The 14875-nt window shown below is 43.4% G+C and overlaps 1 protein-coding gene across 5 annotated transcripts in view; it reads left to right on the top strand.

Annotated features, from left to right (window-relative positions):
• Positions 1-14875, top strand: part of mctp1a (multiple C2 domains, transmembrane 1a) — a 164453-nt gene that overhangs the window by 18049 nt on the left and 131529 nt on the right. Inside the window, exon 1 of one of the 5 annotated variants that reach the window (XM_042069733.1) lies at positions 7757-7891. The exons of the other annotated variants lie outside the window; for them this stretch is intronic. Coding sequence (XP_041925667.1) covers positions 7859-7891 — 33 coding nt within the window. The 5' untranslated portion in view covers positions 7757-7858. Of the gene's footprint in view, positions 1-7756; positions 7892-14875 lie in introns of those variants that run through there. 5 annotated transcript variants of the gene reach the window in all.

The following is a 14875-nucleotide window of genomic DNA, read 5'->3' as shown; positions in this document are numbered from 1 at the left end:
ATTTGAACTTCTATTGATAATGTTAGAAAAGAAAGACTGTCTTGCTTTGTATATTTCAGAGTTATATGTGCGGAGCATCTCTTTATGGATTTCATAGTGGATCTGAAGTTTGTATTTACGCCATTTTCTTTCAGTCTTCCTACACTCTCTTTTTAGAAGTTTAACTGCTGGATTTTGCCTCCATGGTGCTTTCTGTTTGTCCTTAACTTTCTTGAATTGTAATGGAGCAATGTCATCCATAATGTTTGCCATTTTTGCATTAAAGTGATCAAATAAGTCTTCAGAGTCTGACAGTTGACTTGACTTTAGTGAAAGTGCTTGCTCAAAGAGAGCACTTGTCTGATCATTTATGATTCTCCTTTTTACCATCATAGCTGTGTTTTGAGTGTGTGGCCATATGCTACGTCACCCTCAGAACAGCGGTTATTAGCGCTATGTTATGTCACCCTCAGAAGAGCAGTTATTACCATACACTGTGTTACCCCAGAACAGTGGCTATTAGTCATAAGCTATATTACCCTCAGTAAGTGGGAGGGAGCTGCTTGTGTTTTGAACAATTCAAACTGCTAATTGATAGATACCTCTCTTTTTTAGCGATGAGTCATATCTGAGTCACAGGTACAATCAATTTTGTTTTTAATGAAAAACAGGTCAACCGAGTATTTCAACTGTAGCAAGTCACATCATTTTGTGAGGCAGGAAATGATTGCTTACTGAAACACCGTTGTTTTCTCTGTTCTTGCCGTCGGACAAGTCAGTGGCAATTTCTCTATTTTAAACCCACAAGTCATCATTTGTAGTTGGGAACATTAAAGAAGTATATATACAGTATGTCCTGAGTTGAAGAAGTAATCTTTTAATTGGCGGCTATTCATCCAAGTATTCATTCACTAGAATAGCATGAACATAATTTTTTTTTTACTTTTTCTTTTTCAAACTTTAACCTATGAAGGGTGTAGTATTAACCAGACTATCTTTAAATAGATGTTATACTGTGCGGGGGAGACTGATATTGTGCCTCGACTGGTTTATTGTTAGGGGATGAATCACCTGCTTTTTCTTCCACGGTTTCAGATACTGAAAGTCAAATAGAAACAATTAGGTAATCAATTCTGACTAGACACTGTTTTCTGCAACCAAAACTTTCCCTGGCAGTGTCAGAATTACACATCACGAGGCTGACTGTAAGAATACTTGACCTGTCATTTATATCCTGGCTGTATGACACACACTGTTTAGTGTGTGAATAGTCAGTGAGTCAACAGCGGCTCTTCACTTCTACTTCGGTGGCCCACTGCAGAGCCTTAATTGTTGTGTAATATAGACTACCATAGAGAGAGAAGTGGAACATCTTCACTTGTCATTTTCACGATGTGGTGGGAGGAGAGGGGAAGAGACGAAGGTTGCCGTGGACTAGCGTGACACTCTGGATCTAAACTGATGGCTGTTGTTGAAAAGCTGCTGTTTGCCATGCAGGCTTCTTCTCTCATTTCTCTTGGTTTGGACTCCTGGTCTTTATTTTTGTTTTGCATGTGTTTGGTGCAGTGACAGATGTCCACAAAGGTTCTATTTGTTTATAATATTAAGGACAGTCCTTTGTGTTTTTGGATCATACCCCTAGAACAGATCTTGCATCTCATTCCCACAATTGGTATTTGCATAGAACTTTGGAAACATGTTATCTAGTTACAGTGGCATTCCGTGTACATTTATCTTGCATATGAAACGTGCACATTTACATAATTCAACCAGGTGTTTTGTTAGGTGTGTGTGTGTGTCTATGTGTGTGCGTGCGTGCGCGCGCGTGTGTGTGTGCTTGTGTGTGTGTGTATGTACTTGTGTGTGTGTGTGTGTGTGTGTGTGTGTGTTTGTACATGGAAAAGCAGATGACAGCATGTTTGGTGTGTTTAAAAGTAGACAGGAAAGTTATGCAAAGCAGATATTTTTTTTCCGAAAGTGGCCTCACTTCTATTGTGCCAGCGCAGTTCAAACTCATATAACCCAGGGTCAACAGGTGTGCTCTATTTATGCAACCGGCCACCAGTCCACCATCAAAGCCACCGAAACCCTCAGGAGACACATCCCAGCATTTTAAATACCATCAGCAGACGAGAGACCAATAGTACTAGGTCAACCTAGAGTCTGTAGCTATCTGTGGCTATGAATTACTTGCAGTGCCATCTCAGCATATTATTAAGGGCTCTCATACCACTCGTTTGCAGGGGACAAGAAATCACAAGCATTCTTTAGGCTCAGAGATATTTTGGGCGAAGTCCAGATTCTAAAAAAATAAAACTCTGACCTGCTGTTTTGGCGGTCGCTCTGTTGATTGGCCAAGACCTGTAAATGGACTCTGCTGCATTGTGGACATTTCCCTCAGAGAGCGAGATAATCTCCATCCTCCCACCCATAGTCTGTATATACAGTCTATGCTCCCACCAAATGTCAATACACTATACTTATACTTATAGTGCCTTCATGTGGCTGGGAAGTGGGAAGGTTCCCACTTCTAAACTCCCCACTTCCGAAGTGAGAGTGCTCACTACTGTATGTTGAGTGACGTCAAAACATTCTCCTGGGAGCTCTCTCTAATCCCCCACTTCAAACTAGGAAGTCCCCAGTTTAGGTGTGACGTACTGTATGTTGAGTGACGTCAAAACATTCTCCTGGGAGCTCTCTGAAATCCCCCACTTCAAACTGGGAAGTACCCCCCCCCCCCCCCCCCCCCCCTCCTCCAAACTCTAGAATTTTTTCCACTTCCCAGTTGCTCATGAACCCACCGTTACACTTGATCACTGGGGATGCTATGTGGATGCAGTGTGGACATTTTCAGTCAGAAAGTAAGTTCTGCGTTGTATTGTGTATGAAAAACAATCGCTGGACTATAACCTATAACCTTGTCTTAAGGGGCTACCATGGATACTCAACAAACTTCTACTATTAGCTATTTACATTTTATGAACCTTCAGCATATATTCTCAAGTGTCTGCTCTCAACTATTCCAACATTGCAATGTGAGCATAGTTGGGTATTTATATGAGATCACTCTTCCTTATAACATAAACCAGAATGCAAGACTTGTTTTCATATTGCCAGGGTGATTGACGTAAATAACTTGTGCAGCATATGTACATAACATTTTCACAAGGGAGCTATAGAGAAAGTTGTGCTCTTGTGCTTTGTTAGAGAGGTCATGATGAGCAAGAACAAAATTCTCAGAGCTCATATTTATGTGTTTATGTAACAGGCGAGCTGTCGTGTTTGTTGTGTCTTCACCGAGTCCTGCCTGATCTTTTGTGTCCGATCCAGGCGCAGCGCTAATTCATGAATCATGCTCCATATTTGGCTGAAGCGATCTCTCCTGCTGCACGACACAGCACTGAACCTGTGTGTCATGCATTTAGTGCCCCCTGACTCCCACGCCTGACACATTACCTTAACAACTTAGTCCTCCAGCGTCACATGTGCTCCGAATTAACTTCTCATTTTCTTAAATGAGCTGTCCTCATAGATTTAAATTTAGTAACCAGGCAGATGGGACCTTAATTGGTGTTTTGATGCTCAGCACCAGGCAGCAGGGCCATGGAATATAGAGTGGGTGCACGCGGTGTGTTTCCGCCGTATGAGTATGGCTCATTTATTGCACTGAGATTTGCCCCTGCACAACTCTTTGTCGAAGTTGATCTGAAGTAGTCACATTTCTTCAAATTAGTTTTAAAACACTCAGAGTAGATTGTGCTGACTTCAGCTCCGATTGGCTTTACCGGGTGAACTGTTTGTGGGTAGGAGGATGTCGTCGATTTCCCCTCTGTCATATGTCACATATGGCTAATATGGTCAAGCACTAATGTGTGTGTGTGTGTGTGTGTGTGTGTGTGTGTGTGTGTGTGTGTGTGTGTTTGTGTTTGTGTGTGTTTATTATCTCTGGCATCAGGTTATTCTGCATTCTTGCTTTTTGGTATGGCCTCTTGTTTTCATTCAACCAATTTATTTTGTTTTCTCTCTACTCCCTCTCTCTGCCTCTCTAAATTTGCCAGCCAATTAATGATGCATGAATTCTATCTACTTTTCTTAGGTAACGGGAACAGCGTGGTCAGTGATGAATAAAAACATCATCTGCTGCAAATTGGAACTAGATTCACATAAAGATATAGTAGTTTCATTGACATGATGTGGCATAGAGCTTCAAGTGAGGTGTGTTCAGAGAGCTAATGAAACTAAATAGGACTGGTGCCGCTGTACTATACAACACACCACCATACACATTTTCTTCTGTTCTGGCTACTCATCTCAACAAGATCCCACACAATTGATGTGAGTCATTCTTGCTGTGCTGTGCTGTGCTGTGCTGTCAGGTTGATAATTGGGTTTTTTGGTGAATTGACTCGTGGAGATTTGCATCTGAGTAATACTGTGTCAAATCAGACAGAATCCAGGAAAATTGTTGATGCACCGTCTCAGATTTTGCTTTTGAAGTTTGTCTTCATACTTAGATACATACTGTATAGCCTAGAAATCTAGACGCGCCCCTAGCGGCAGCAAATTACATTTGCTGCCAGGGCTAGTCTAGCAACTCTCCGTTGGCTTGTGAGCTCCAGAAATCGAAACTTAATCAGACCAATGAAATCGTGTATAGAGTCGTTAGGTGGGCTTAACATAATGATTGATGGCAGAGTTGCAACGGTTTGGCTTGAATTCCCTGCTACTTGAAAACAAATAAGATGGATGTTGCTTTTGGCGAACAGTGTGACACGAGTTAAGCTTTTATTAAGTTGGCAAACGTTTGAACTAGCGAACTAGCTCCGCTGGTGGGAAACGCATGGGACTCATAGCGCTGCCGCTGTCCTATTGCGTGCAGAGGGAATTTGAAAGACTACTGATTATCCCGCCCCTCGGACTGAGCACTGCGAACAGTGAGTGCACAGACCCTACATTTTAATGTGGGTCTGGCTCGTCAGGCTAAGGTACATAGGTACATAAGCAAAGACCTGTAACATATTTTTGCTCAATTCCAATGTTTTCATATTTTCTTGGGAGCCATGTTTGGACATTAATATCTTAAAAACTATTATTCCTAGCCTGCCCAAACTTTGTAGACTGGATGCAGTGGTGTAAAAGTCCGGCTTCAGAAAGTAAAAGTCCTGCCACATTTTTATTCCAAGAACCGTTCACTTAATCAGCTGATTCTAATTACCCTTAAGCCAGGTAGATCAGTTAATTTGTGAATTCACCTATGTTAAACTACTCATCCAGCTACACTGGCTATTTATGGCGGCCCGCATCAAATTAAGTATAGTATAAGTATATATAGTATATATACTCTTTTGATCCCGTGAGGGAAATTTGGTCTCTGCATTTATCCCAATCCGTGAATTAGTGACACACACACAGCACACAGTGTACACACACTAATTCCGGCGCAGAGAGCTGCCTGCATCAACAGCAGCGCTCGGGGAGCAGTGAGGGGTTAGGTGCCTTGCTCAAGGGCACTTCAGCCGTGCCTACTGGTCGGGGTTCGAACCGGCAACCCTCCGGTTACAGGTCCGAAGTGCTAACCAGTAGGCCACAGCAGCCCCTTTTATATCTAATTCAACGCTTGCCTACAAAGTAGTCTCCGGTTCTGCTCCCACCTACTTGAATGCCCTCATACGGACATACGCTACCTCCAGACCGTTGCGCTCCTCAGACGAACGACGTCTAGCTCTACCACTGGTACGCTCAGGCCAATCCAAACTTTCCTCATCTGTTGTTCCTCGTTGGTTGAACACACTGCCAGTTCCTACAAGGGCAGGGACATCCCTCTCCATTTTCAAAAAACTCCTGAAGACCCAGCTCTTTGGAGAACATCTCCTCTCATAGCACCACTTACAACAAGTCTTGCTGATCCTAGCACTTACCACCTGTCTTGAACTGACACTCAACTGTTTAAAAACAGCACTCACTGATGCACTTATTCTTAGTGTACTTAGTCTATCGGTTTTTGTCCTAAAATTGTTGAGAGAATTGCTTTAAAACTTAAACTGTTTACCATGTTGTTAGTCGCTTTGGTTAAAAATGCGTCAGCCAAATGTAATGTAATATTAAGCGCACAGGTACAACCAATACATGGCAGGACTTTCTGAAGCCGGACTTTTACATCTCTGGCTGGAAGACATATTCTCAGTGTGACTTAACCATTACATATTTTGTAATGAATGCCCTTTGATTTCATACAAGGCCCTATAATATGCTTAGAATAAAATATTCTATTAAAGAATAAAAAAGTTTCATGCCAAATAATAGCCTAAATGTCACAATTTTTGCTTTTTTTCCAATTAGGGCTTTGTAGATAATCACAGGCCTTGGTCTTGGGAACTATTGAAGATATAGACAAGTTTTGAACAAAATTTGAGAGGGTACAGAATCATCCAGGCTCCTCCTGCTTCCCGCCATTGTCTGTTTTTTTTAACTGAGATGCACATCTGCCTCTCAAAAGCCAAAGCACTCAGGATACCAGATACCATTTGTCCTTTTCAGTTTATAAGCACCTTTAAGCAGGTTTGTCGTTTTGATTAATGTACTCATTCTAAGGCTTTCTCTGTGCAATCAAGTGAGACAAATGAGAGTGTTGGTTGCACTAAAACTGCCTCTAAGTCCCAAAGGTAAAGTCTCTGACTCATTGGCTTCTGCATAGCTGGAACGTAGGAAAAATCACGATCTACCTCTCACCTCTCGTCAGCAGGGAGAAATGTGTTATCTGTTACCTCAGAAAACGTGTTGTAATTCTCCTAGCTAATTCAGTTTGTTCCCCAATTGCGGAAATAAATCTCATTCCTGCAATCGCTACCTACGTGTGGACCCTAGAGAGATAATGCTGAGCACACCGAATGAGAAAGTTCTGGAAAGCCATAATTTCTCTGGGGGTACATTTGGATCGTGACTGTATTGAACCAAAGGTCTAGGATTTTGAAGGCGCTGCTTTGTGTGTAGTTCAGCTGCAGTTAATGCCGGTCTGTGATGAAGGTGTGAAAATGTTTCTGTGGGTGAGAAACTCAGGTGGTAAGAAAAAGGACAAAAGCAACAGCACTGTGAACGCGCTTGGGCAACATCATAGACTGAGTCACATCCTGAGAGTTTGCAGAAGTCAAAGTAAATAGCCTGGAACTGCCAAGGCATTGAAAGACAGAATGATGGAGGATGTCAGGGTCAATAATTGGGTACTCTTTAGCAAAACAAGCTCAGATCATTGGTAATTAAGCAAATTTATGTTAGTTATGTCAGTGCATTGCCCACACACTCTATCCTTTTATTGCATTTTATATGCATGGTCCACATTGCCAGACAGACAGATAGGCAACATTGGATGTTTGTGAATAAGGCCATGTATTTGTAAAGCCACTGAAACAGTGGGCTGTAAAAGTGGGTCAAATCAACCTCATATTATTGCTAAATAAGCAAAGTCATGCCCACTCACACTATGTCCTTGTATTTGCATTTTGTATGCATGGTCCACACTGACAGACACACATACAGGTAGCATTAGATATCAGAGTGAATCAGGCCATGTGTGTGTAGAACCACGGAGACTGGTCTGCAGGCAGAAGGGTCATGTTTAGCTAGCTAGCTAGCTAGCTAGCAGCAGATGTAGGGTGAGTGGCCTGTGGTTGGTTTGTGATGAAGGGCCCGCCCCCTGTTCCTGAGCAACAGGTGCATGCAGTGCAGCCCGGGCTTGTGGTCAAGTCTGCAGTGTGTGTTGGTGCATACCTCTTCCTACCACAGCTGCCTACATGTTTCTATAGAAGTGCAATGGAAAGAGGCAACCACTGAAACAACTTGTGACCAACCAAGATAGACGTAAAAGTTAGACTCATCATAAGCCATGAACATCATCAGATACTCGGAGAGGAGGAAGGTGAGTACTGAATACGAGGATTTTGATGAAGTTGTAGCTGTACGGGGAAGGCTGTGCGTGTGTTTGTGTGTGTGTGTGTGTGTGTGTGTTTGTGTGTGTGTGTGTGTGTGTGTGTGTATGTGTGTGTGTGTGTGTGTGTGTGTGTGTGTGTGTGTGTGTGTGTGTCTGTGTGTATGTGTGTGTGTGTGTGTGTGTGTGTGGTTGAAAATACACAGTAGTGATGGTGGCCATTTGCAAGTTTTGTTTCTGAGTGCATTTCTATTTTTTGGTAATACTGCCTGTGCAACGGAGTGTGCAGGACGTTTCATCAGTGTGATCTCAGCTGCTACTGATGTAATGGGAAAGTCATTTAGTGTGGTGAGAGCCTCTGCACATTCCTGGAGGCCGTGTCAGGGAGGGTTACACCTGACTGGGAGCTTCTGGTCAGCTTCGGGCCGTGACAGACCGCGATGGAACCACTGACGAGTGGAAGCCTCTCTGAGATGTTGAGATGGGCATTTTGTTTTTTGAGGCTTTGACACGTGCCCACAGTCAGTCCCACACATGATCTGATGGTTAGCCCTCTATCAATGCTGGACCGTGAGAGGGTGAGAGGGCAGAAGCTTTGCTCCTTTTCCCGAATCGCATGACTCATCCTTCCCCTCCCTAACTCAGTGCAGGCTCTGTCTCTCTGTCACTCTCTCTCTCCAATTTTCTCTCTATCTGTCTCTCTTGCGCTGCCTGTTGTCAGAGTTCATATGAGCAGTGACTCTTGCATACCCAGAAGAGCAACACTGCTATTAGTAATTAATTAACCTGACGGAGGAACTGCACTCTACACACTGATTGTGGGAAGTTCAGCAGAACAAGATCATTTATTGTTGCGTACACACGGTTTTATACCCACACATCATCACCCATCACATGTCCTAATCAGTATCATTGGCTCTGACCTGCCAGTATTCTTTAATACAACATATAAGTTGTACTTGTACAATTGAGGGCATATTTATTCCACACATGACAAGTCAACACTGCCACAATCTAAGGTGTATAGAAGGAGACAAACTGAAAACAAAAATTTGCGTTCTTTCTTTAAAGGTAGCATTACATAGCCTTTTGTCCACAAGCGCACTCTTACTAAGCTGCAGTGCATCATCGGTGTGGAATAACTCAAACCTGTATCATCATGCAAGCAACCAGTGTGCAGGCAGGGAGAAAGTGGCATTTGTTTACCTCTACACGTTTGTAATAAATAGTTAATGCTGGGCTTCAAACTCATGGCTATGCCATCTTTCCTGTCTCCCGTGGATCTCACAGTACATATCATGGCAGCGGATGGCAGGGATGCCCTCAGCCACCTGCATGACCAGGGCAATATTATTTTTTAAATTATTATTATCTGTATCTGGAGTATTACAGAAGAGCATTCACCATAAAATACATCTTACATCCTTCCCGACAACCGTACACTCTCAAAGGCAAGGCAAACAAATACACAAGTCAGGGACGTATTCACAAAGACATACAGAGACAAGCAAGAAAATCCATGTCAGTACAATCAAAAAACATCTGGCCAACCTCTGGGTTATTACCCGTCACATTTCTCATGGATTTCACATACAAAAAAGAAAACAAACATACAAAACAAAGAAAACACTTGACTGTGATTTGATGACTTGTGCATTAACCTTCGATAAAAGGTCTGTCTGGTACCACAAACAGAACTATATACATTATAGGTCTGGGAGAAATGTGTGTACTTGAATGAAATACATATAGTACACATTATATGAAGTCCACTCTTCTGGGAGCAATTCCTGACCACTGACCAGACAACCAGGACAGGTTGTGTCTAAAAGTGAAAAGGACTTTTTTTTCCAAAAAAAGGACACCCTCCAATTTCTGCTTATAGGCCTATTCCTATTGGTCTAGGCGTTAGAGCCTTTATTGGTCAGGCTGTAATTATTATCATTTTTTAATACCATACATTTGCTGTACTCTTCACATAAATCAATTTCAATAGGTTTGTGAAAAATAATCACTAATAGTCTCATAGAGCTACTAGAAAGATTTTTGAGAGTATAAAAAGTTCCCAGCAGTGTTCTCTTCAGTATCAACAATATTGCATGAGCGCCACCCGTTTAGTCTTTATACTAGTAAGCAAAAGCTGTTTTGTAAGGAGAGACTATGGATTGGACTTCTCCTCAGAGACTGCCCCCTCCTCTTCCCTCACACCCCCTTCCCTCCTCTCCTCTCATCTCCTCCTCTCCCCTCCCATTCCCTCCTCTCCCCTCATCTCCTCCCCTCCTCTCCTCTCCTCCTCTCACCCCCTCCTCTCCTCCTTGCTGAGTGTGTGTGCTGGCAGCCCTCTTGGGTAACACTATACCCACAAACACACACACTCTTTCCATTATTGGACTGAATGATGAATGTGATATCCCCATTCATCTCTTTCTCCCCCCCCCTCTCTCTCTCTCTATCTCTCTCTCTCCCTCCACCCCTCCCTGTCTCCATCTCTCTTTTCTTTTCTCATCACTCTATATTTGTGTTTCCTCTGTCCTCTCCTCTCATCACCTGTCCATCATGTTAATTCATCTCTCTCTTCCTTCCTCATTCTCTGTGGCTTGGCACTCCACCAAGGTAATTATATTTCTCTCTCGAGGTGTCTGTGTCGTCCCCTCGGTTTGCTGCTGTGTCACACAAATGGCCAGGCCTGCTGCAGTAGCCCTGCCAGTCGGCTAGAGGGTGGTCATGCAGGCCGTAGTGTGTGTGTGTGTGTGTGTGTGTGTGTGTGTTTGTCCGCACACGGACAGCAGTGAGGGATCAGGATTTCATTTGGGTGGCTAACTCTGACAGGGTTAACCAAGTCTGACTGTTTGAAAGCAATCCGACTCCCCGCAAAGGCTGAATCAGTTGAGAAGTGTTGGTACCAAATGGGAGATTGTGTGTAGTTTACGAGAGGAAAGTCACCTTAAAGGGACACCAGGCAACGTTTTCGTGTTAATTACTCATCTTCGTAAGTCGGTATATGGTTAAATGACTCATTACAGGGTGAATGAAGACTCTCTCGCCCGCCCCTACTGCCTGTAGGAAGAATATCCCGCTTGCAAGTTCAGTGTATCGTACCCGGCGACCGAAGCAGTTTCAGTTTCCATCCTGCATCCACAGCACAGAGGGAGGCTAACGAAACGCTAGCGATTGTTGCAAACGTGTGTATAATGGCAGAGCCGGTGAAGAAGCAGCGAAAACCCTTGACGGAAGATGCAAAGAAAAGGAAAAGAGCTTCAGACCAAGCGAGGGGGAGTTTCGTAGAGAAAGAGCATCAGGCTTGCCTGGTGTCCCTTTAAATTCTGGCCATGTTTGGCGCATTATGCGGATCCTCCAGCTTCTGAGAGCTCTAGCTGCAGGATGATACCTCTGTTCCCCTCTGGCCCCTGTTGAGTAGAGAAGGGCTCCCCCCACACTTCCTTTATTAGGCCTGTTTGTGTGTGTTTGTGTGTGTGTGTGTGTGTGTGTGCTGTGTGTGTGTGTGTGTGTGTGTGTGTATGTATGTGTGTGTACCTCTGTTTCCCTCTGGCCCCCACAGTGCCTCTATTAGGACCAGAGAGCTGATGAATATTCATGCTCCATGTTTGATTAGGTATTGACATTCAGACGAAGCTTTTATGATGGGTGGTGGTGGTGGGGGGGGGTTCTGTGTCTTCAATTAGCAGTGCAGGACCGCCTGTTCATCTGTCTTTGGTGTTTTTTATGCAATACTGCTGATTGCATTTGGGTAAGCAACCAGTGCTTTCATGGTGTGTCCTCTAAACAAACTGTTTTGAATATGTGTATAGGTGTGTGTGTGTGTGTGTGTGTGTGTGTCATCAATTAGCAGTGCAGGACCGCCTGTTCATCTGCTGATTGCATTTGGGTAAGCAGCCTGTGCTTTCATGGTGTGTCCTCTAAACAAACTGTTTTGAATATGTGTGTAGGTGTGTGTGTGTGTGTGTGTGTGTGTCTGTCTGTGTATGTGTGTCTGTTTGTGTGTGTGTGTTAGGGTTTGGCGATGTCGCCTAAATTGGCATTTGACGATGTGTACAGTAAACATCGTGATGGACGATCGACGACGTCGGGGGGGTTTAGTGTAGTAAACAGCCTATAGGTATGTCTGTACAGAAATACATCTATAATGTTCTACATAAAAAAATAAAAAATATATTATATAGGCTATACGGCCTGATGAAAGTGGACAGCTAAGAGAGACATACTGTACTGACCAGGCTACTGAAGTTGTGTGGAAGATCTAATCCAAGAAAATTGTTGTGAAAGACACCAACCAGCGGAATATTACACATTGCCAGCCTTCGCTGGACCCAGCAAAAAAGCTACTTAAGACTACTATCGTGGTCACTCATTTAAAATATTAGTACTATGCAGCATCCCACGTTATCAGGCTACCGTCTATGCTGACTATGAGGGCGGCGGGAAGTGAAAGCAAAGGGCTGCAATCGCGCAGTCCAGGTTATAGGAGGGTGAAGTGAAAACACTTTTACAAATAACGAATCCCGATTACCACTCCGCTGCTGTCTGGGACTTTTGCTAAATGCATGAAATACAAGCCTTACAATGAAAGACAGATAGGCTACCTTCTGATCCTATAATTAACGAAAGAAATGGTTTATTTTAACACAGAGAAGAAGGACGCATTTGACGCTCGCTGTAGCCTCGCGTCTATAAATCTATATTTTCTGCTAAAACATTAGGCTACATATTACGTCCAATGTAGGCTATAGGCCTGCGAGACATGTAGGCTACTAAAGGACAATTAGGCTACACATTCACGTCACAGTCAGGAATTATTTGAATAAGAGGGTAGACTAATAAGTCTTTTATTTTACAAGACGGTAGACTAATACGTGATAACTGTTTGGGTGACAGCCTTTAAAGTAGGCTCAATTTCATTTTCAGGGAAAGGTTTTTTTTATGTTTTAGCCTGTTACAGCAGGAATTAGTGACTGGCATGTGGGGGCGTGGCATCACGATGGTTGCTTTCCATCGTGATGCCTGTCAACCACAACCCTAGTGTGTGTGTGTGTGTGTGTGTGTCTGTTTGTGTGTGTGTGTGTGTGTGTGTGTGTGAGCGCGCATGCATGTGTGTGCGTGTGCTTCTTGCGTGTTTGTGTGTGTGTGTGTGTGTGTGTGATCACTTTCTGTTGTTTGAGGTTTAATGAGCAGCCTGATGGAAGCAAAGCCAGGCGGCAACACCACAGGAAGAGGAGTGCAGGATTACAACAGCAGGGAGAGAGGGATAGAGAGAGAGAGGGAGAGATAGAAGGATGGAGAGAGAAAAAGGGATAAAGGGAGCGAGAGGGGGAGATTTCAGCCAGACTCTGAGTGTGTGATACATATGTGTGCATTCGTGAATGTAATGTCTTTTGTGTGGTGTTTGTGTTTGGTACGGGGACCCCTGAAGGACTAAAAAAACCCTAAAGGACTCTCTCTCCTTTCCTTCCTTTCTTTTTTTCTTCCTTTCTTTCTTTCTCTATTTCATTCTCTCTCTCTCTCTCTCTCTCTCTCTCTCACACACACACACACACACACACACACACACACACACACACAGAGTCCAAATAGATTTCTCATGCATTAAAGATGCCACATTCTCATCTCTCTTCTCCTCCTCTCCTCCTCTCCTCTCCTCTCCTCCTCTATCCATTCTTATTTCCCCTCCCTCTCGCTCCTCCGTGCTTCTGTGCTGAGAGGAAGCCACTGAGGTCTCCCTGCACTCTCTGCAAAATAATTACCATCTCAAAAGCACTTGATATTTTGATCCCTATCTATCTGTTCAATATAAAGACTCTTATAATGGAATATAATAGCACAGTGCAGTGCTATAAGGGCTGTTGATATTTGATCACTATCTAGTGTTAAATATACCGCAATATCCCAACTATTAGCTTAAGCTTATACATTGATTTTACATTGATTATACATTGAATTTCTTCCGCTATGAGGTTAATAGAGGGGGACAGGGGATATTTGACCCATATCTAGTGTTGAACTATAAGTGCAGGACTTATGTTTGATTACTGCATGCAAAAATTATAAATACTGTTAGAACTGAATAAAATAGTCTGGTAGTGCAATACATAAGGCTTCCTCTTGACACAGACCTGGTATCATATACAGCGCACATATAGAAGCCAGGTCACGCAAAATGTAGATGATGTAACTCCATGTTTTCTATTTTTAGAACCTATTGAATCAGAGACATTATATATATTTCATAATATTCATAACATAATATTCAGTTGCTGGAAAAAAGAGCCTTGAGGATCACACACACACACACACACACACACACACACACACACACACACACACACACACACACACACACACACACACACACCATATGTCACCCTAGTTGCTGCTCTCTCTGGGATGTCTGTGGAGGCTGCTGGCCCTGCTATGCCACCTGTGCCAGGAGACTTGTGTGTCACACCGCTTTAGATGCCAAGCTTGCTGTGCCACCGTGTCCTGGCACAAAGAGAGAGGAAGATGGATGGAGAGAGAGGGAAAAGAGAGAGAGAGAGAAGAGAGAGAGAGAGAGAGAGAGAGAGAGAGAGAGAGAGAGAGAGAGAGAGAGATTTTGGGCAGCTGTAGAAATGAGGTGTGCCTTGGGATGTTTCTCTGCCTTTGCCTTGTGTCTGACAAGACTCCCTGCCATTCCTCTGCTTTAGACTCTCCACTCTCACGCCGCACTTATCCTTCACTCTTTCCATCCATCCATGCATCCATCCATCCACCTGTCTGTCTAAGTTACTCTTCATCCCCCTGCCCTCTTCATCCCTCGCTCTTTAATCTGTACTAGCGCTGTTCTCTCCCACTCCTTCTCTCTCCTGGGGTGCTGGTTGGGATTGACTGTAGTTCATTCTTTTCAGATATAATATATTCACAGGAGAATCAGATCATATATTCACACAAATCAGATATATTCACATATATGTCACATGATAG

Source organism: Alosa sapidissima, chromosome 18 (assembly GCF_018492685.1).
Source record: "Alosa sapidissima isolate fAloSap1 chromosome 18, fAloSap1.pri, whole genome shotgun sequence".
Taxonomy (NCBI): domain Eukaryota; kingdom Metazoa; phylum Chordata; class Actinopteri; order Clupeiformes; family Clupeidae; genus Alosa; species Alosa sapidissima.
The sequence above is the reverse complement of the archived record's forward strand: the minus strand, read 5'-3'. Positions and strand labels throughout refer to the sequence as shown.